This window comes from Callithrix jacchus, chromosome 19, assembly GCF_049354715.1.
Source record: "Callithrix jacchus isolate 240 chromosome 19, calJac240_pri, whole genome shotgun sequence".
Classification (NCBI taxonomy): Eukaryota; Metazoa; Chordata; class Mammalia; order Primates; family Cebidae; genus Callithrix; species Callithrix jacchus.
Window position 1 is genome coordinate 41,664,462 of NC_133520.1, and position 20,539 is coordinate 41,685,000.

The 20,539-nt window shown below is 39.5% G+C and overlaps 1 protein-coding gene across 8 annotated transcripts in view; it reads right to left on the reverse strand.

The window, feature by feature from the left end:
• Window positions 1-16,461, reverse strand: part of CATSPERE (catsper channel auxiliary subunit epsilon) — a 147,614-nt gene extending 131,153 nt beyond the window's left edge. For 4 of the 8 annotated variants that reach the window (XM_035280412.3, XM_035280413.3, XM_035280410.3 and 1 more), the window contains exons 1-4: window positions 16,372-16,461; window positions 13,793-13,841; window positions 1,976-2,049; window positions 1,618-1,687 (exon numbers count right to left, since the gene is read on the reverse strand). In XM_035280412.3, the coding sequence (XP_035136303.1) occupies window positions 1,618-1,687; window positions 1,976-2,049; window positions 13,793-13,841; window positions 16,372-16,436 (258 nt within the window). In that variant the 5' untranslated portion in view covers window positions 16,437-16,461. Of the gene's footprint in view, window positions 1-1,617; window positions 1,688-1,975; window positions 2,050-13,792; window positions 13,842-13,923 lie in introns of all 8 variants that reach the window. The other 4 variants (XM_035280416.3, XM_035280418.3, XM_078357195.1 and 1 more) reach the window with 3 other exon arrangements.
• Window positions 16,462-20,539: the final 4,078 nt, after the last annotated feature.

Sequence of the window (20,539 nt, forward strand, 5' to 3'; positions counted from 1 at the left end):
CACAGTGGGGTATGCTTGTAATCCCAGCTACTCGGGAGGCTGAGGCAGGAGAATCGCTTGAACCAAGGAGGCAAAGTTGAGAGCCAAGATCATGCCATTACACTCCAGCCTGGGCAACAAGAGCAAAACTCCACCTCAAGAGAAAAAAAGAAAAAAAGAAAGTCAGATGTATCTCTTCAACTACAGAAGGAAAAGGAGTCCTTTACTTCTTCATGGGTTGTGTTCTTGAAACACGCAAATAATCATAGACTCAAAAAGACAAATTCAAATAGTTTTCACTCCATAAGAATTGAAAAACAAATTAATATTCATCTGGCCTCCTGGCCTCTCCCACATCACTCTGTCCACTTGTGCCTTGACACTAAGGTTTTTTTTTTGAGATGGAGTTTCGTTCTTGTTATCCAGGCTGGAGTGCAATGGCGCGATCTCAGCTCACTGCAACCTCCGCCGCCTCGGTTTTGGCAATTCTCCTGCCTCAGCCTCCCGAGTAGCTGGGATTACAGGCACAGGCCACCATGCCCAGCTAATTTTCTGTATTTTTAGTAGAGATGGGGTTTCACCATGTTGACCAGGATGGTCTCGATCTCTGGACCTCGTGATCCCCCTGCCTCGGCCTTGCAAAGTGCTGGGATTACAGGCGTGAGCCACCGCACCCGGCCCTGACACTAAGGTTTTTTAATTAAAGAGAAGGCTCAAGCCTCAAAGTAAAGGCAGGATTGGTCACATGGCATCTGTAGGACAGTAGCTTCAGACACACTTGTGTGGGAACATCAGCTGTGAGGTATGTGGCCAGGATTTTGTTACTTATTAAAGTACCAATGTCTTAAAACGTTTTACTTTGTCTTTGGGTGTTTTTGGTAAACTAGAGAGATTCAACCTCATTCTAATTCATTTGCATTCACATGATTTTTTCAATTGAAGAAAATGCAGTGGAGTAAAAATAAATCTGCTAGAAATTACTCCTAATCCTAGATGTTGGCATAAAAGTGTATGACATGAGACCCGTTCGTCTGAAAGTCCTACTGCCATTAAGGTGGTGGCTATGAACTTTAACATACTTATTACTAAAAATACCAAGATCAAAGTTGTATATGATTTTATAATTTAGAATTTAACATGAGAGGCCGGGCGCGGTGGCTCACACCTGTAATCCCAGCACTTTGGGAGGCTGAGGCAGGTGGATCACGAGGTCAAAAGATCGAGACCATCCTGGTCAACATGGTGAAACCCCGTCTCTATTAAAAATACAAAAAATTAGCTGGGCATGGTGGCGTGGGCCTGTAATCCCAGCTACTCGGGAGGCTGAGGCAGGAGAATTGCCTGAACCCAGGAGGCGGAGGTTGAGGTGAGCCGAGGTCGCGCCATTGCACTCCAGCCTGGGTAACAAGAGCGAAACTCCGTCTCAAAAAAAAAAAAAAAAAGAATTTAACATGAGATATATCTAAAAATTGACATATGCCAATAACTTTAAAATAGCACGTGTTTATAGTTACAATTAATACTGTTTAAAACAGGTTAAATTAGACTGAAAAGCTCAAAAGAAAGGCAAAATAAAATGTAACAGGATAACAGGATGATTATTCAAGATTTAATAACTTATCATTAAAATGAACTTACTGGGCCCATAACAATTGGTTTTACAGCATGAATACCAGGAGAAAAACAACGCAATTCTGTCACGGGCAATCTAGTGTTAAAAGAGGTGGGAAATAAGAATTACAGGTGCACAGAGATATATAAAATCCCCTTACTATTTTTTAAGCCTAAAAACTTCAACTATATGCTGTTAAGAGACATTTTTAAATATTTGCAATATTTTACTTCTATCTATATTCAACATGATTTTGTCTTACTTTTCACGTCTCCTTAATGAAAGAAAATTCACATTAAATCACAGGCTTGAATCTGAATGTTCATATTATGTGAATGATTTAAAAAAATACACATACATTGATAATCATGGCATAACTCTTACCTTTTATCTAGCACAGTACAAGTTTCTGGCACACTCCACTCAGTAAATGATGTTCCTTCATACTCTAACTTAATCTAAAAAAGAAAGTAAGAGTTCACAAAAAACATGATTCAAAATTTTCACCTCCGGGCTCAGTTGTAGGATTCAATTTTCTGGTTCCTAATTATTTAAGGAAAGAATAACTAAAACTCAATTCCCCTTAAATTGTACAAAGTAATGTGACAAAGAAAAGGTAAATTAACCCACCTGGGAGACTTTAGCTGTCACTCCAGAAAACTGCAAACTTTTACTTTTATTTACTTCAGAAACAATCTATTAGCCAGATGGGATGCTCATGCCTATAATCCCAGCACTTTGAGAGGCTGAGGCAGGTGGATCACCTGAGGTCAGGAGTTTGAGACCAGCCTGGCCAACATGGTGAAACCCTGTCTCTATTAAAAACACAAAAATTATCTGGACGTGGTGGCAGGCGCCTGTAATCCTAGCTACTTGGGAGGCTGGGGCAAGAGAATTGCTTGAACCTGGGAGGTGGAGGTTGCAGTGAGCCAAAATCATGCCATTGCACTCCAGCCTGGGCGGCAAGAGCAAAACTCTATCTCAAAAAAGAAAGAAAGAAAGAATCTATTCAGTAAGCAGTGACTGGCACTCCGGTAGATTCTGGAGATTATAAAAAGGCAAATGAGAAATGAGCCTTCACTTAAAAACAAGTCACTTTTAATTCTGACATTCTATTATTCACATATTACTATCAACGTAACTTTCATCGGGCACCTTTTTCTTATTTCTAAAGCTCCTTTTTTCCTGCCTCTCTATTGTTTCATTTAGAAATTCTTTCTTTCCCCTCCGGAATATACCACGTCACTTTCTAACACTGTCAGTCTCAGTTTCAGCACTGCTCCTCCCCTTCAGCCAGAGTTGGAACCCAATTTTACCTTCTAATACTTGACACAAAATTATATATACAGAGATGAAGATTGCTTTGGTGTTTTAACTTGGAAAATGGAGCTATAATGCCACCTGTTTCATAGATTTTATATTATAGGATAGTGTATAAGAAGAAAAAACAGAAAAATTCATGAGAAGATGCAACATAACTCTGAAATATATTAAGCAAAATTTGATAGAATTACTAGAAGAAATTCCAAAAGCCATAAATATAGTGGTAGATTTTTAATAGACACTTCTAACACTTGGGGAAGAGAGGGACAGGTAGTCAAAGACTTAGAAAATATAGTTAGTAAGTTTATGATATATATGTTAAAATGATAAACATTCCTAAAAAGTTTTTCCCTTTTATTTTTTGTTTTAATAAAGACGGGATCTCACTATGTTGACCAGGCTTGACTCAAGCTCATGGCCTCAAGCAGTCCTCCCAAAGTGCCAGGATTACAGGCATGAGCCATTGTACCCAGCCCGAAAATTAAGCAATATAAAATGTCTACATCATTTGCAAGCTCACATAGAACAATTACCAAAACTGACCACACTTCCAAGGAAAGTTTTAACCAATTTTGAAGAATTACTATCACATATACCATGTCCTTTGATATTAGTGAAACAAAATTAGAATTTCTCATAAAGTTCGCCAGAAAAAAATCCTAAGATTTTGGAGTCTTTAAAAAATAAAAGCAAAAACAAAACCTGTACTTCTGAATGATTCATAAGCAAAAATCATGATGTAAATTATAAAATGTTTGTGAATAAATAGTAAAAGCATTTAATATTATTAAAAATTCATGGTATGTAGTATAAGAAGTTTTTAGGCCAGGGGTGGTGGCTCACACCTGTAATCTCAGCTCTTTGGGAGACCGAGGCAGGTGGATCACTTGAGACCAGGAGTTTGAGACCAGCCTGGTGAACATGGTGAAACTCTGTCTCTACTGAAAATACAAAAATTAGCCAGGTATGGTGGCAAGAGCCTGTAATCTCAGCTACTCAGGAGAATGAGGTAGGAGAATTGCTTGAACCCAGGAGGCAGACGTTGCAGTGAGCCAAGATTGCGCCACTGCACTCCAGCCTAGGGGACAGAATGAGACTTCGTCTCAAAATAAATAAATAAATAAATAAAATTTAAAAAGAGAAAGAAAAAGAAAAGTTTCTAGAAGAAAATCTGTCACCTTAAATGTATACAAAAGAAATAAGACAATTTGAAAGCGAATAAACTCTATTTTTGGTGTAAGATGATAATAGGACAACAGAGAAGATCCCCCCAAATAAAAGGAAACATATAAAAAAGAGAAAAAACAGAAATTTATAAAAGAAAACAAATGAAAGAGCATTGGGAAGGGGCGATGGGGATATAGTTTGTTAAATCTATTTAAATTTCCTAATAAACACAGAAAGAACAATTAGGATAGTCCCCAAAAACACTGGACACCAATCAATAATAAAACTCAGTAACAAGGCATCTCTCAAATCCCAAAATGTAAGTGGGTTGGAGGAAACCAACAAAAGCTAGCAGATTTGTATGAGATCAGTGTAAGGAAGTGAAGGAAAGCCAAGAAGGTCAACCTGAGAAGACGAGAACCCCTAAATCAGTAGCAGATGTTCAGCGAAGGCCGTGGCAGGCCAATCTGAGGACAACACTCTAACTGAAGGGGATTCTGAACTTGGCAATTTCTAAAGTTCTATGCAAGAGGTCCCAATAATATCTGAAAGGGCAGGTGAAGCTGGGATCTATGAACTCCAGGCTAGGACCTATCAACCACAGGACCAATCAGCCGCAGGCGCCTTCTAGAACAAAGACCGGAGTGAACAGAAATGCAGGTAGAAGAAATGCAATCGAGCAGGAAAGGGAAGGGGCGATGGGGATATAGTTTGTTAAATCTAAAGACAAAGGGAAGACATAGAAGAGGAAGGGAAACAGAACTTAAAAGTATTAACTTTATTTTTCTCCACTACAAAACAGCAGAAGTGGGAACACTGAAGCCACGAGGTCAGAAACGTTATTCTGACCCACTCCTCCCAACCTTAAAGATCAGGAACATTAATTTCATGTAGAAAAATGAGCAACAGAAAAAGGATCACAGCCAAATCCCACACAGTCATAAGAGAATAACAGGCAGAACAACATCGCTGTAAGAACACTGTTAAGACTTTCCCAAGAAACAAATGGAAAGTATAACCTAATGTGAGGGTTAGTTCTATGTATCAACTTGGCTAGAACCTGGCACCCAGTTATTTAATCAAACACAAATCTGGGTATTGCTGTGAGGTATTCTGCAGAGGTGGTTTAAATCTACAATCAGTTAACTTTAAGTAAAGAAGAAGAATAAATACCCCCTGTCGTGAGGGTGGGGCCTCAACCAATCAGCTGAAATCCTAAAGAGCAAAAACTGAGGTTTCCTGGATAAAAAGAAATTCTGTCTCATGATTGCAGCGTTAACTCTTGCCTGAGTTTCTAGCCTGCTGGCCTGACCTCAAAGTTTTATTTAAAACCATTTTTTTCTTTTTTTGAGATGGAGTTTCGCTTTTGTTACCCCGGCTGGAGTGCAATGGCACAATCTCGGCTCACAGCAACCTCCGCCTCCTGGGTTCAGGCAATTCTCCTGCCTCAGCCTCCCGAGTAGCTGGGATTACAGGCACGCGCCACCGTGCCCAGCTAATTTTTTGTATTTTTAGTAGAGATGGGGTTTCACCACGTTGACCAGGATGGTCTCGATCTCTTTGACCTCGTGATCCACCCGCCTCGGCCTCCCAAAGTGCTGGGATTACAGGCTTGAGCCACCACGCCCGGCAACCATTTGTTTCTTTTCCTCCTCCCCCTCCCTGATCTAAAAAGTTTAGACTTGTCAGACTCTACAATCACATGCACCAATTTCTTAAAATAAATATCTTCATATGTGTATATCATATCTAGATATTTAATATGTATAAATTCGATTTGGTCCACTTCCCTGGAGAACTCAGATACATCTACTTATCAAAATGAGGTAAAATAAATAAAAGTGGCCGGGCGCGGTGGCTCAAGCCTGTAATCCCAGCACTTTGGGAGGCCGAGGCGGGTGGATCACGAGGTCAAGAGATCGAGACCATCCTGGTCAACATGGTGAAACCCCGTCTCTACTAAAAATACAAAAAATTAGCTGGGCATGGTGGCACGTGCCTGTAATCACAGCTACTCAGGAGGCTGAGGCAGGAGAATTGCCTGAACCCAGGAGGCGGAGGATGTGGTGAGCCGAGATTGCGCCATTGCACTCCAGCCTGGGTAACAAGAGCGAAACTCCATCTCAAATAAATAAATAAATAAATAAATAAAAGTAAGATAGCAGTTATGAAAGAACAATATAAATCAGAATTCAAAACTCAAAAATGAGCCCAAACTCAGAAAAAAATTAGAATGAAAAGAAAAAGTCATTTCAATAATAAACTAAACTAGAAAAAACACATTGTGAATAAATATAATAGATAAGGCCTTGAGTGAAATAGCAGGTTAAAAGAAGAAAAGTTTTTCAAACTAAAAAAGGAAGAGACAGGGCCCAGTGGCTCATGCCTGTAATTCTGGCACTTTGGGAGGCTGAGGCAGGAGAACTGCTTTAGCCCAGGAGTTCAAGACCAGCCTGGGCAACATAGGGAGACCCCTCTCTATAAAAAATTTAAAAATTAGCTGGGTGTGGTGGCACACATCTGTAGTCCCAGCTACTGTGGCGGCTGAGGTGGGAGGATCACTTGAGTCCTGAGTCCAGGAGTTAAAGGCTGTAGTGAGCTGTGACTGCATCACTTCACTGTAGCCTTGGGGACAGAGCGAGACCAAGACCTGGTCTAAAAAAAAGAAGAGATTAAAAAATGATTAAGTGATTTAAGAGTAAGCAACAAATATAAAAGATAGGGACAGAAAATCCAATATACATATATCTGGAGATCCTGAAGAAGAAAACCAAAATGTCTGGAACAGATCAATAACAGTAACTATAATTAAAGAAAAATAGTCTTCTTATAATAATATTATATAATTAAATAATAACACATGAAATTGAAAAACTGAAATGAACATAAGTGTAAGATAACTGAAAGTAGAATAAGATCATTGCCTGGTTGAATAAGGAATCAGGCAGTAAGCCAAGCGAGGCGGCTCACACCTGTAATCCTGGCACTTTGGGGGGCTGGGGTAGATGGATCACAATATTAGGAGTTCAAGACCAGCCTGGCCAACATGGTGAAATCCTGTCTACTAAAAAAATATTTAAAAACTAGCTGGGGGCCGGGCGCGGTGGCTCAAGCCTGTAATCCCAGCACTTTGGGAGGCCGAGGCGGGTGGATCACGAGGTCAAGAGATCGAGACCATCCTGGTCAACGTGGTGAAACCCCGTCTCTACTAAAAATTTAAAAAATCAGCTGGGCATGGTGGTGCGTGCCTGTAATCCCAGCTACTCCGGAGGCTGAGGCAGGAGAATTGCCTGAACCCAGGAGGCGGAGGTTGCGGTGAGCCGAGATCGCGCCATTGCACTCCAGCCTGGGTAACAAGAGCGAAACTCCGTCTCAAAAAAAAAAAAACTAGCTGGGTGTGGTGATGGGCACCTGTAACTGTAATCCCAGCTACTTGGGAGGCTGAGGCAAGAGAATCGCTTGAACCCAGGAGTCAGAGGTTGCAGTGAGCCAAGACTGCACCGTTGCACTCCTGTCTGGCGACAGAGTGGGACTCCGGCAAAAAAAAGAAACCAGGCAGTAAAAGAGTAAATAAGAGAGGAGGGCACCAAAGATGTTCAAAAGGTATAAGCATGAAGGTAACCAGTAAAACAAAAATAAAGCCTTTCTAAATAAAGAAAGGTAATTTTTTAAAGAATCCAGCAAAGAAAGAACAGTAAATATAGAACACCTAAGATAAACTAATATGAGAATTGAAACCACAGACATCTTATATAATTAAATGTGAATGGGCTTACCTCACACAGCAAGACCCAATACATGCTGTGTTCAAGAGAAATACCAGAAGGAAAGAGCGACCCAGAAAGACTAAAAAGCAATGGGAGAAAACCTAGGTGACTTTGGGTTTGGCCACAGCTTCTTAAATACATCACAAAAAGCACAAACAAAAAAACTTTTGATAAACTGGACTTCATTAAAATTAAAAACTTCTGCTTTGTAAAAGTCACTGTTAACAAAATGAAAAGACAAGCAACAGACTGGGAGAAGATATTTGCGAAGTTCCTCATATCTGATAAAACATTGGCATCCAAAATGCAGACACAAAAAAACTCTTAAAACTCAACAATAAGAAAACAAAAACCCATCTTTAAAAATGGACAAAAGATCTGAACAGAGACCTCACCAAAGATAATACACAGGTGATAAGTAAGGATATGAAAAGCCTCTCCACATCATGTCCTCAGGGAATTGGACATTAAAGCAACAAGATACCATGACACACCTATTAGAATGGCAGAAATCCAAAACGCTGACAATGGCAGATGCTGGTGAGGATGTGGAACAACAGCGCTGTCACTCATTGCTGGTGACGATGTAAAATGGGCCAGCCATCCTGGAGGACAGTTTGGCAATTTCTTACAAAACTAAACACACTCCTATCATATATCTAGCAATTGCACTTTTTTTTGTATTCACACAAACAAAAACCTGCACATGAATGTTTGCAGCGGCGCGGCTTTATCTATAATTGCCCAAGCTGGGATATCTTTCACTACATGAATGGTACATCCAGACGATAGAATATTACTCAGTGCTAAAGTGAAACGAGCTATCAAGCCATGAAAAGACACGGAGGAAACTTAACTGTGTATTGTTAAGTGAAAGAAGCCAGTCTGAAAAGGCTCCATACTGTTTGATTCCCAGTAAATGACATTCTGGAAAAGGCAAAACTATGGAGACAGTTAAAAGATCAGTGTTGTAAGGGGCTGGGGAGAGGGAGGATTGAAAAGGCAGAGCAGAGAGAATTTTTAGGGCAGTGAAACTATTCTGTGTGATACCATATGGTAGAAACATGTCACTAAACGTTTTTCATGCTCACAGAATGTACAACACAAAGAGTGAAAACTAATGTAAATTATGGATTCTAGTTAACAATGATGTATCAATACTGGCTTATCAATTGTAACATATGTAGCACACCAATGCAAGATGTTAGTAATAAGGGAAACTGAGGTTTTCTGGGATCTCTCTGTACTATTTGCCCATTGTTCTATGAACCTAAAACTTCTCTTAAAAAAAAAAACTCTATCAACACTTAAAAAAAATTTTTTTTTAAGTCATGGACAAAGGCATACCAGGAAAATGTCCTATCCCCCTCATCAAAAAAAAAAAAAAAAAAATCGATATAAGAGCAGGAATTGTGACTCTGATATTAGATAAAGTAGAATTCAAGCCAAAACATATTCAAGATGCAGAACAATGAGAACTCTCCTCTGCGGCTGGTGGAACTGCAAATGGTACACCTATTTCAGACAACAGTTGTGGGCCAGGTGCAATGGCTCATGCCTGTAATCCCAGCACTTTCAGAGGCCGAGGTGGGAGGATCACTTGAGCTCAGGAGTTCAAGACCAGCCAGAGCAACATAGCAAGACCTTGTCTCTACTAAAAATAAAATAAAATAAAATTAGTTGGGAGTGGTGGTGCATGCCTGTAGTCCCAGCTACTAAGGAGGCTGAGGCAGAAGAATCACCTGAGTCCAGGATTTCGAGGTTGCAGTGATCCATGTTCGTACCACACAGACCATCCTAGGCAACAGAGTAAGAGTGTGTCTCACAAAAAAATGAGGAGGGGAAGGGAGGGGAGGGGAGGGGAGGGGAGGGGAGGGGAGGGGAGGGGAGGGGAGGGGAGGGGAGGGGGAGAACAGAAGAGAGAGAATGAAAGAAAAAAGCAGAAAACTGTTGTGTAGTTTCTTATTTGATGTAAACATCATTGCCTTCTAACACAGTAATCCCATTCCTAGATATGTAACCACAATAAAAATGTATGTCCCCACATATGTACATGAATGTTCATAGCAGTTTCATTTGAAATAGCTGTAAATTGGAAATAACCCAAATGGCCATCAATAAGAGAATGAACAAATTGTGGCATATGAATGCAAAGGAATACCCACTCAGCAATACAAAGAAATGAAGTTCTTATATATGCAACATTATGGATGAATCTGAAAGCACTAAACCAAGTGAGAGAAAACTGACCCCAAAAGGCTATATACAGTATGATTTCATTTATATGACTATCTAGAAAATACAAAACTATAGGATCAGGAAATAGATTAGTGGCTGCAAACAGCTAGAGATGGGGAGGGAGGGCAAAGCATGACTACAAAGGGCATGATGAAACTTTTTGGGGTGATGTAAATGTTTTATATCTTCATTATTATGGGGACAATGCAACTGTATGCATTTTCAAAGCTCATCAAACTATATGCTTAAAAGGCGTAAATTTTATATCTAATTACCTCAATTAACTTGCCTTTTACAAAAGGAACTAAAAAATTTATAATCACAATGTATAAATCTTATCTGGATCTTGATTTACACAAACAAACAGAAAATGACACTTATATGACAATTGGTCATTTGAATGCTGACTAGGCATTTGATGACATTAAGGAATGATTTTTAATTTTTAGGTGTGCTAATTAGTATTGTAGTCATGGTTTTTTAAAACAACTTTGAGATATAATTCATGTCATATAATTCACTCATTTAAAGTCTACAATTGCGTGTTTTTAGTGTCCTCGTGTGGCTCTGCAACTATGGCTGAGATCAGTATGAGAACGTATCAACACTCCGCAAAACCCTCACGCTCCCTGGCGGCTACCGCCCTAGCCCTGTCTCCCTAGCAAATGTCTCTACACATTTGCCTATTCTGGACATTTCATGTGAATGAAATCAGATACTATGTGGTCCTTTGTGAAAAGTTTCTTGCACTTAGTACAATGTTTTCAAGGCTTATCTGCATTGTAGCACATAAAAGGACTTCATTCATTTTTATTGAGAAGTAATGTTCCATTATATAAATATACTACATTTTATTTATCTTTTCATTAGCTGATGAACATTTTCATTGTTTGCTCTTGGGGCTATCATGAATAATGCTTCTATGAATATTAACGTACTAGTTCTGTGTAGACATTATGCTTTTATTTCTCTCGGTTGTTTACCTAGAAGTGGACTCTGTAAAACATATTGGTAACAACTATGTTTAACTGTTTGAAGAGCTACCAGACCATTTTCCTGTACCATTTGACATGTGACAGCAATGTAAGAGTTCCCATTCCTCTACATCCTCACTGACACTTGTTATTATCTGTCTTGTTGATTATAGAGTTGTACAGCACAGGCACCGACAGTTCCAAGTGAATACCAGGCAGCATGCTATACAAGTGTGTACTGGCTGGATTCTGCCTTCTTTAGAAGGCATTTGAAAATATGGAAGAATGTCTTAGGTTACACAATCCCTGAGGATTGTCACTGCCACTTAGTGTTTGGGAACCAGGGAAGCAAGATGTTCTGCAAAGCAAAGGATAGTTCCATACAATGAAAACTTTTCCTGCTCAAAATATTAGCGGCATCCTCATTGAGAAACACTGCTGTAGAGCAATATCATGTATGAATATTGATAAAAGAATCTTAAAATATTAACAAGAGACCCTGAGAACATACTGAAATACTACATTGGTACCATGTGGAATTCTTCCAAAATCCAAAGATGACACATGTAGTGAATATATTAATATGATTCACTAAAACAAGTCTAAGGAGAAAACTCATGAAACTTTTTCTGTAGACTGTGAAAAGGCATTGCACAATTCACTATAAATATCACTTATAGTGACTATTTTTTACCATATTCAATAAATTAGGAACCAATAAATACTTAGTTAATTTAATGAAATATGTCTCTCTGTGCCCAAAAGGGAGCATCTGTCTAACTGGGAGACGTTAGAAGAAATCTACTGAAGTTAGGAAGAAGATAATGAGATCAACTCTGGAGGCTTACATCATTTTTCATGGATTGGAAGAGTCAATATCATAGTGATGGCAGTTATTATGATAACAATATCAGTTCTCTTCAAATCTAAGCAGATTTTTGTTTGCGAAAATTAACACCTTATTCTAAAATTTATATAAAAACACAAATAGCCAGAAATAACCAAAGTAGTCTTGTGGAAGAACAAACTAGATGATTCACAGGACCAGATGCAAACACTCATTAGAAACCTGTAGCAGTTAAGAGAATGTAGAATTAGCACTAAGACAAATAAGAGAGTTCACAAATCAACTCATCTACATATGGAACACAGGTGACATTAGAGATGTAATAGGGGAACGGTGAGCTGTTTAATAGATTCTGGTTCACTATGTGAAAAAAGTAATGTGAATGCCTATTGCACTATATACAAGGTGGACTCTAGATAGATTTATGACATACTCTCAAGGTAAAAATATAAGAAATATAAAATAAAATTATAAAAAAATTCAGTTCAGGGTAAGCAAAGATTTTTATTAAATAAGAGCCCCCAAAAGTTTAAATTATAAGGCAAAGGAGGAGAAAGTAAAGATTTGGCTCATCGAAAATCAGCGTTCTTTTTCAGTTAAGTATCCATAAACAAAGTTGATAGAAACTAGAAAGAGATCTTTGGAAGGCCGAGGCGGGTGGATCACGAGGTCAAGATATCGAGACCATCCTGGTCAACATGGTGAAACCCTGTCTCTACTAAAAATACAAAAAATTAGCTGGGCATGGTGGCGCGTGCCTGTAATGCCAGCTACTCAGGAGGCTGAGGCAGGAGAATTGCCTGAACCCAGGAGGCGGAGGTTGCAGTGAGCCGAGATCGCGCCATTGCACTCCAGCCTGGGTAATAAGAGCAAAACTCCGTCTCAAAAAAAAGAAACTAGAAAGAGATAACTGAATGTTTGAAACAAACATTTAATTAATTTTTAGAATGCAATGTAGGTAGCAGTATGTTAGTCAATAAGAAAAAGGCAGAAAATTAAATGAAAAATGGGCAAAGGATATGAACAGGTAATAGAAGGAGAAGCCTGCATAATATGTGAAGAGATGCTCAAAATCATTAGTTATCAGAGAACTGAAAACAACAACAGCACTACCTATTACTGGATAATAATGAGATTGGTAAAAGTAGGAAACTTAATAATACCAAATTTTGGTGAAGATGTACACTGAGTGAGAATATAAATTTTAACTGCCATTCTGGAAACAATCTTCCAGAACTTTGTTAAATTAGGTGTCTGTATTTCCCTTGGCCAAGCAACTCTATTTGGCTACGTATAGCAGAAAAATGATTGTATAGATACATAAAAGGACTTGTAGAAGACCCTCATTGCAGTATTGTCTATGATGGTAAGAAGTTATATGTCTAGCAATAGGGGTATATATAAATAAAATATAATTGATTTACACTAGTAATTAAGCAGCAAGAAGAAGAAATGAAGTAGAAAGTGTTGAATAACAAAAGTAATATAGAGAATGAGGTCTATACATCCTGGTTTGTCTAGACAGTTCCAATTTATACCTGTTGTAAATTTATACCTGTTATATAATTATTAACAGCACTCCCATTCTGAATAGTTTAGGCAATATACTGAATAGTTTTCCTATCTATATAACAACACCACATTGCAAATAGTAAATCACAGAAACACTCAAAACAGCACTATTTTTGCTACATGCAAATTTAAGGAAATGGATTAAGGAGGGGACCTACATGGTAATGCGTGGGATGGAAAAGGGTAATATATGAAATGAAAGAAATGAAATGGAACGGTGATAATGACTAAAACTCAATATGATTAACTCTGCTCTCTGCTCCAAAGTTCAAAAAATTTAATAATAATAGTTTATTAAAAATTCAACACTTACAATAGTTCTGGTACTAAAAATTCGATAGTCAGGACTGTTACTGTGATACCTGTGGAGGAAGAAGCCAAGTATGAATATTAAAACTAATTTATTCTTCAAATATGAGGATTCTACATGTGGTCAGGGCATACCTGGGCTGCCAGGAGCTTCACCTTTCTGCCTGATTCCCTTCCTAGACGGCAACTCAGGGCTAAAACTGGGCCTGTCGGTGACCTCTAACCACATCTCGAGATGTGTTAGAGTTTCCTCAGTATCTGAAGACACTAATATGAGAAGTTAACATTCTTTTCCTTTTTTATTTTTTGGTAGGACAAAAACCCTCAAAGAACATTGGCTCTAACTCGTTCACTTATAAAGAGTTAAAATAAGAATAATAAAGATTGGAATTTCAAAAATGCAGTATTTTTTTTTTTTTTTTTTTTGAGACAGGGTCTTTCTCTGTCACCCAGGGTGGAGTACAGTGCAGTGATCTTGGCTCACTGCAGCCTTGACCTCTCAGGCTCAAGTGATCCTCTGGCCTCAACCTCCTGAATAGCTGGGACTATAGGCACACGCCACCACACCCAGCTAATTTCTGTATTTTTTGGGTTCTTAATTTCTGTCTGTATGATTCATCTAATGCAGTTGTGTCCAATGTAACACAACTTACCTCCTGTAATTAAAAATGTTCAAGTAGCTACTTTAAAAGCACAAGAAGAATGGGTGAAATTAATTTTAATAATAATTATAATTCAACATGTAATTAGTATAAAATAATTAGTGAGATATTTTACATTTTTTTCATACTAAGTCTGAAATCTGGTGTGTACGTTACACTTAAACACATCTCAATTTGGGCTATATCTCAAGTGCTCAAAAGGCACATGTAGCTGGTGACTATCATAAATCATCATCTTACAATTCCTTCACCTTCCATTTGCTTCAAGAATCTATTCCATGTCTACACTGCATATCTAATTGCAATTACAATTGCTCTATCCATAAAGTGTTAAATCAGAGGCCTTTGTTCTGCATGTAGAGGAAGAGTTGCTAGGATATCATGATGCAATTCCCTTATCAGAAGTATACAAGCCTTAATAGCACTCTGAACTCTAATTTTTAACAGAAATCAGCCACCTTTATAATGAAACACATTTTCTGTATATACACATCAAATAAAAAACATCTTCATGTATTTTATATGCACCTATAAATTTATTGTCATCAAAGGCTTTTTTTGAGTGTGAACCATTTCACACTTCTCATGAATCTAAGATCCTTTTCATTACAGAGAGTAAAATACAAGTGGCAAATTTGGTACTTTAATTTACAAAGTTAAATATGTAATTTAATAAGATTTGGTAGCTAAATGATAAAATGACGTTTCCCGGCAGGTCTTTTCTCCTCACTGGCCTCCTCAACAGCTTCCCACTCCTACTGGGGCTGAGGACAGAGTAGGGAGAGAACAGTAGCTAAGAGTCATGTTTAACTTATTAACTTATTCGCAGATAACAATGATAATGCCTTTTCATCCTTGCTTTATTAATCATGTCTAATATTTAATGTATTATTGTTGGAAACGGATCTAAGAGGCCCATAGGTGTGTGGGGTGTGCAGATCGACATGTGCTATCCTTTCGTGAAGAGGACACTGTCATCTCACTCTTGGACCACAATGATCCTCTCTTCTCTAGCAAAAGAAGGGTGCACGAGGGGAGAGGAATGTAAGAATTCATAAGGGCCAGGGTGCTGTGGCTCATGGCTCACAGCTCAGGACCAGTAACTACAGCACTTTGGGAGGCCCAGGAAGGAGGATCACTTAATGAGACCAGCCTGGCCAATATTGTGAGACCCTGTCTCTATCATTTTTTTTTTTTTAACTTAGCTAATCGTGGTGGAGCGTGCCTGTGGTCCCAGTTATTCAAGAGGCCCAGGTGGGAGAAGCGCTTGAGCCCAGGAGTTCCAGGCTATAGGGAGCTATGATGGCACCACTGCATTGCAGGAGCAAGAGGCCGTTTTCAAAACAAATAGACGACCCCGCCCAAAAAACAAAAATGTGGCGGGGCGCTGTGGCTCACGCCTGTAATCCCAACTCTTTGCGAGGCCGACGCGGGCGAATCACGAGGTCAGAAGATCGAGACCATCCTGGTCATGGTGAAACCCTGTCTCTACTAAAAGCCTGTAGTCCCAGCTACTCAGGAGGCTGAGGCAGGGGAATCGCTTCAACCTTGGGAGACGGAAGCTGCAGTGAGCCAAGATCGTGCCACTGCACTCCAGCCTGGCGACAAGACTCCGTCTCAGTAAAAAGAAAAAAATTAAAGATCTCACAGGGGCTCAGACGTTCCGAGGACAGCAGCTTGGAGGTACTGCGACCTTACTGCAGGAACCTGATCTGGGTAGCAAAGCGCTAACAGCGTCCCCTCTCGCTCATGAAAAACTCTCGGGTGGGAGCTGCGGGACACTGATGCTGGTGTTCCGGAGGCCGGGAGAGGAGGCGGTGGTCGGCCGGGGCGCATCGGGTGGGGAGCGGGAATAGGGCCCCCCTGCCGCGCTGGAGGTACTGCCTGCCCAGTCGCTCGCCCGCGGCTGGCGTCTCTCTACCTCCAAACGGCCAAGCCACAGCAGCTCAGCCACGACAGCAGCACTGCCACTTCCCGGGCTGACATGGCGCCTGCTCGGCCTCCACCAACCGCCCGGACCACTTCCGTTCAGGCCTCGCGCATTCCCCGTGGGCGTGGGCCGGACGGGTTGCGGCAGGGTCTTGGGTCCTGGCGCCGCCGGACAGGGCGGGCCGGGCCTGAGCGCCAGCGAGGGAGAAGTGTGCGCATGCGCGCGCACCTCTACCTGGGCTCCCTAGAGGTCTGAAAGCAGCTGGGGTGCAAACCTGTACACCAGATTTTAGGAAAGGCAGAACCAAGCTTTCCAGCAGCGAGATTGCAAAAACACTTAAAAAAAATCCGAGTTGTTAATTAAAAAACAAAAAAAAGAGAGGAAAAAAAGACAAAGAAAAATCCAAGTTGCCGGAATGAAGGTGAAACTTTTAAGGTAGTCTTTTAGCCCAAATCTTCATGCGATTGTGTATAGACGCTACAATAGCAAATACATATCTGGCAGTGCTTTCAAGGGAGCAGGCACGCCATAGTGATTTTTTGTTGTCGTTTTTGTTTGCTTTTGAGACAGAGTTTCACTCTGTTGCCCAGGCTGGAGTGCAGTGGCGAGATCTCGGCTCACTGCAACCTCCGCCTCCCCTGTTCAAGCGATTCTCCTGCCTCGGCCTCCTGAGTGGCTGGGATTACAGTCGTGTGCCACCAGGCCCAGCTAATTTTCGTATTTTTAGTAGAGACGGTGTTTCACCGTGTTGCCCAGGCTGGTCCTGAACTCCTGGCCTCAAGTGATCCACCCGCCTCAGCATCCCAAAGTGCTGGGATTACAGGAATGAGCCACCAACTCTGGCCAGGCACACCATAAATATTTTTTTTTTTTTAATTTATTCATTGCAGGAGACCAGAGTTTTATTATGACTCAAATCAGTCTCCCAGGCACCGAGCAATCAGGGAGCAGAGTTTTTAAGGATAATTTGCTGCGTTGGGGGAAGCCGGTCAGCCAGGAGTGCTGATTGGTCAGGGATGAAATCACAGGGAGTAGAAGCTGTCTAAGTGACTTCCTGGGTGGGGGCCACAAGATCGGAGCCAGTTTATTGATCTGGGTGGTGCCAGCTGACCCACCGAGTGCAGGCTCTGCAAAATCTCTCAAACACCGATCTTAGGAGCAGTGTAGAGAGGCTCAGAATCTTGTAACCTCCAGCTGCATGACTCCTAACTCACAATTTCTAATCTTGTAGCTGATGTTAGTCCTACAAAGGCAATCTAGTCCCTAGGCAAGAAGGAGGCCTGCTTTGGGAAAGGGCTGTTACCATATTTATTTAAACTACAAACTAATTTTCTCCCAAAGTTGGTTCAGCCTATGCCCAGGAATGAACAAGGACAGCATTGAGGTTAGAAGCAAGATGGAGACTGTTAAGTTAGATCTTTCTCACTGTCTCAGTCATAATTTTGCAAAGGCAGTTTCAATCCCTCCCTTTGGGTTTTATAACATCTTAATCTTAAGGTGTAGGCTATGAAGATGGGAAAAGGCCGTTGATGGCTCTGGCTTCTTCCTACTGACAGGGGACATAATGGGAATGGAGGGAACCCCAAGGTCAGAAGGGTGGAACCACTTTGCAATTGTCTGAGTGGACTCGTGCAGGCCTGGTTCAGTTTCCAAGGCTTGCATGGCAAAAACATTAGTACTCTCATCCATAGTTTCACTACAGTGTTTAAGTGAACAGTCTGCTGTAGGTAAATAATGAGTTCTACTATGAGGAGTACAACTCCCAATTTTAACAGCAAAGATTTGACAGCATTCGTTTGGGGGCTTCTAACCCACAGCTAATTTAGTATTTCGTCTAAACTGCAGAAAAAAACCTCAAGAACAGCTAACTACAATGTACTATAGTTTTTCTTTTGAAGAGAAGTTTTTCTCTCTCCAGTCTCCATTCTTATAAAAACAAATCATGATAGAACTGATTTGTTTACAAAATCGACTTTAGTCTTACTGTACTTGGCCTGATTATTTGCATGAAGTGAAGCAAGAATAATTATTTTCCACTTAGGCTTTTTAAATTGGCTTTGATAGAACTCTGTTCCATGAAGAATCTCAGATCAGACTTTTTAAAAGCCAAGCCCAGCCAAGGGTTTGTACCCTCCAATACCTCCGCCTTGGGATTTGAAAATTTCTTTCCTCTTGAGGTCCCAAGATAACTTGAGGTTCCTGGGCTTGTTACAAAGTGACATTTTTTACTTACCACAGATCAGGAACCTTGTACAGGGACTCTGTGTGGACAAGGTATTAGCCAGACTCCCCAATGGGCTTTAACTGGCTTTATAAGTCAACTTTGACACTTTAAAGGAAGCATGCCATTTCAATCAAAGCCTCGGTAAATAACTAGCTTCTCCAATTGTGTCCAGTTACAAAAGAAAACAGATTCTTACTTATGAAATCAACTACACTGCCTTAAATTGAGAATATTCACAGTGTCCAAATTCTGGAGAAATCAGGTAGAGAGAAACAAATATGCTCTAAATTTTGTTCACAGGAGTATATTTTAGTCACTTGTTAGAATCGCAAATAGCTCTAAAGAAATAAGCTCTCTTGACTCTGAAAACAAAAGGTTTAAATAAATTCTCCATCAGAGTCCTAGAAGTTTGGTTTTTTTCCCCTCTATTTCAATAGCACAATTTTTAAAGTTATTTGGGACCTGCACTCAGAGTCCTATATAACTGTCCTATATAACTTTTCAAAAGACATATAAAAGTCCTATATAACTCTCCTATATAAGTTTTCAAAAGACCTATAAAAGTCCTATATAACTTTTCAAAAGCCATATAAACTGCCTTTTGAAGAGGACCAAAGCAAGACAAAATGTCTGTGGATGACAAACGTCTATAGCCACTATTAAAGCTACAACTGACTAGGAATTTTGGTTACTTCCGTGGCACACAATTTTACATAACCATTGTAATTATTAGTAATGTATACTAAATTATATCAACATTATAGAAATTTCCTGTAAGTTTGGAACACATACCAATAACATATTTATACAAATACAGTCCAGAGAAAACCAAACACCATTCACTTTTCTATTGGAAAGTTTTTTCTAATGTCACAGTTTCCCAGAGTTATTAATCTGAAACTTGCCTTTAAGAGCACCTGCCAAGTTTTATAGCTGATTATAAAATCATCTTTTAAAGAGGACCAAAGTGAGAAAATAATTGTCTGTGGATAACAAAAACATTTTAGGGCAGCCACAATGAAAGGAACCATTGACAAAGAAATTTACTTCTGTGGCACACAGTAATTTAGCATCATAATTATAATTTTTACTGATAACATATCCTAAGTTACATTAGAATTATAGCAGTTTTACATAATTTTAGAACATATACCCATAACACATTTTCACAAATACAGGCCAAAGAAAGCCAAACAAGATTTTATATTTGACAATGCTTCCTGTATGATTTTGGCACCAAATAAGCCATATATCATTTTTGGACTTCGGAGGACCTAATATCTAAAATATTAGGTTAGAAAGAGACATCATCTATCATTTGATTTCGGAAAGTTTGTCAAATATCAAAGGTATAAAACACTGGATATCACAAAATAGAATCTTAGGTCAACCTAAGTTATTCATTTGGCCAAAATGATAACTCCAAAAACATTTTTTTAAAAAAGAAAACCTTTTACTATGATAGAGGTCCTGTTTCCAAACAAGACCCAATGAAGATAGCATGAAGCCAACTCAATCTGTCTCTTCTCTTTCTCCTCCTTTTTTTGCCTGGCATTAAACCAAAACCCTTTCATTATCTTTTAATGTTACATAAAAATTGTCATCGAGAGAAAACCAATTTCATGTTTACACTAGTGCATCTTTAATGTTAAAGCTAGTTTTTTAAATAAAATTTTATATCTCTATCCAGTTTTAATTAGTTTGACTATAAGGTAAGATTGTCATAAACTTTTTAGAACGCTTTACAATTTTCCATCAAGCAGCAGATCAGTTTTCTAAGGAAACCCTGTTATTCGGACACATGGGCCCAGATTCTGGCCCCATATTAATTATGATTTTAATGTTTTAATCTATGAAAAAAAGCTAAATAATTTCTTTTAGATCTTAGCCAACTTGTTAATACCCACAGAATTTTTTTACAAGATCAACCATTTA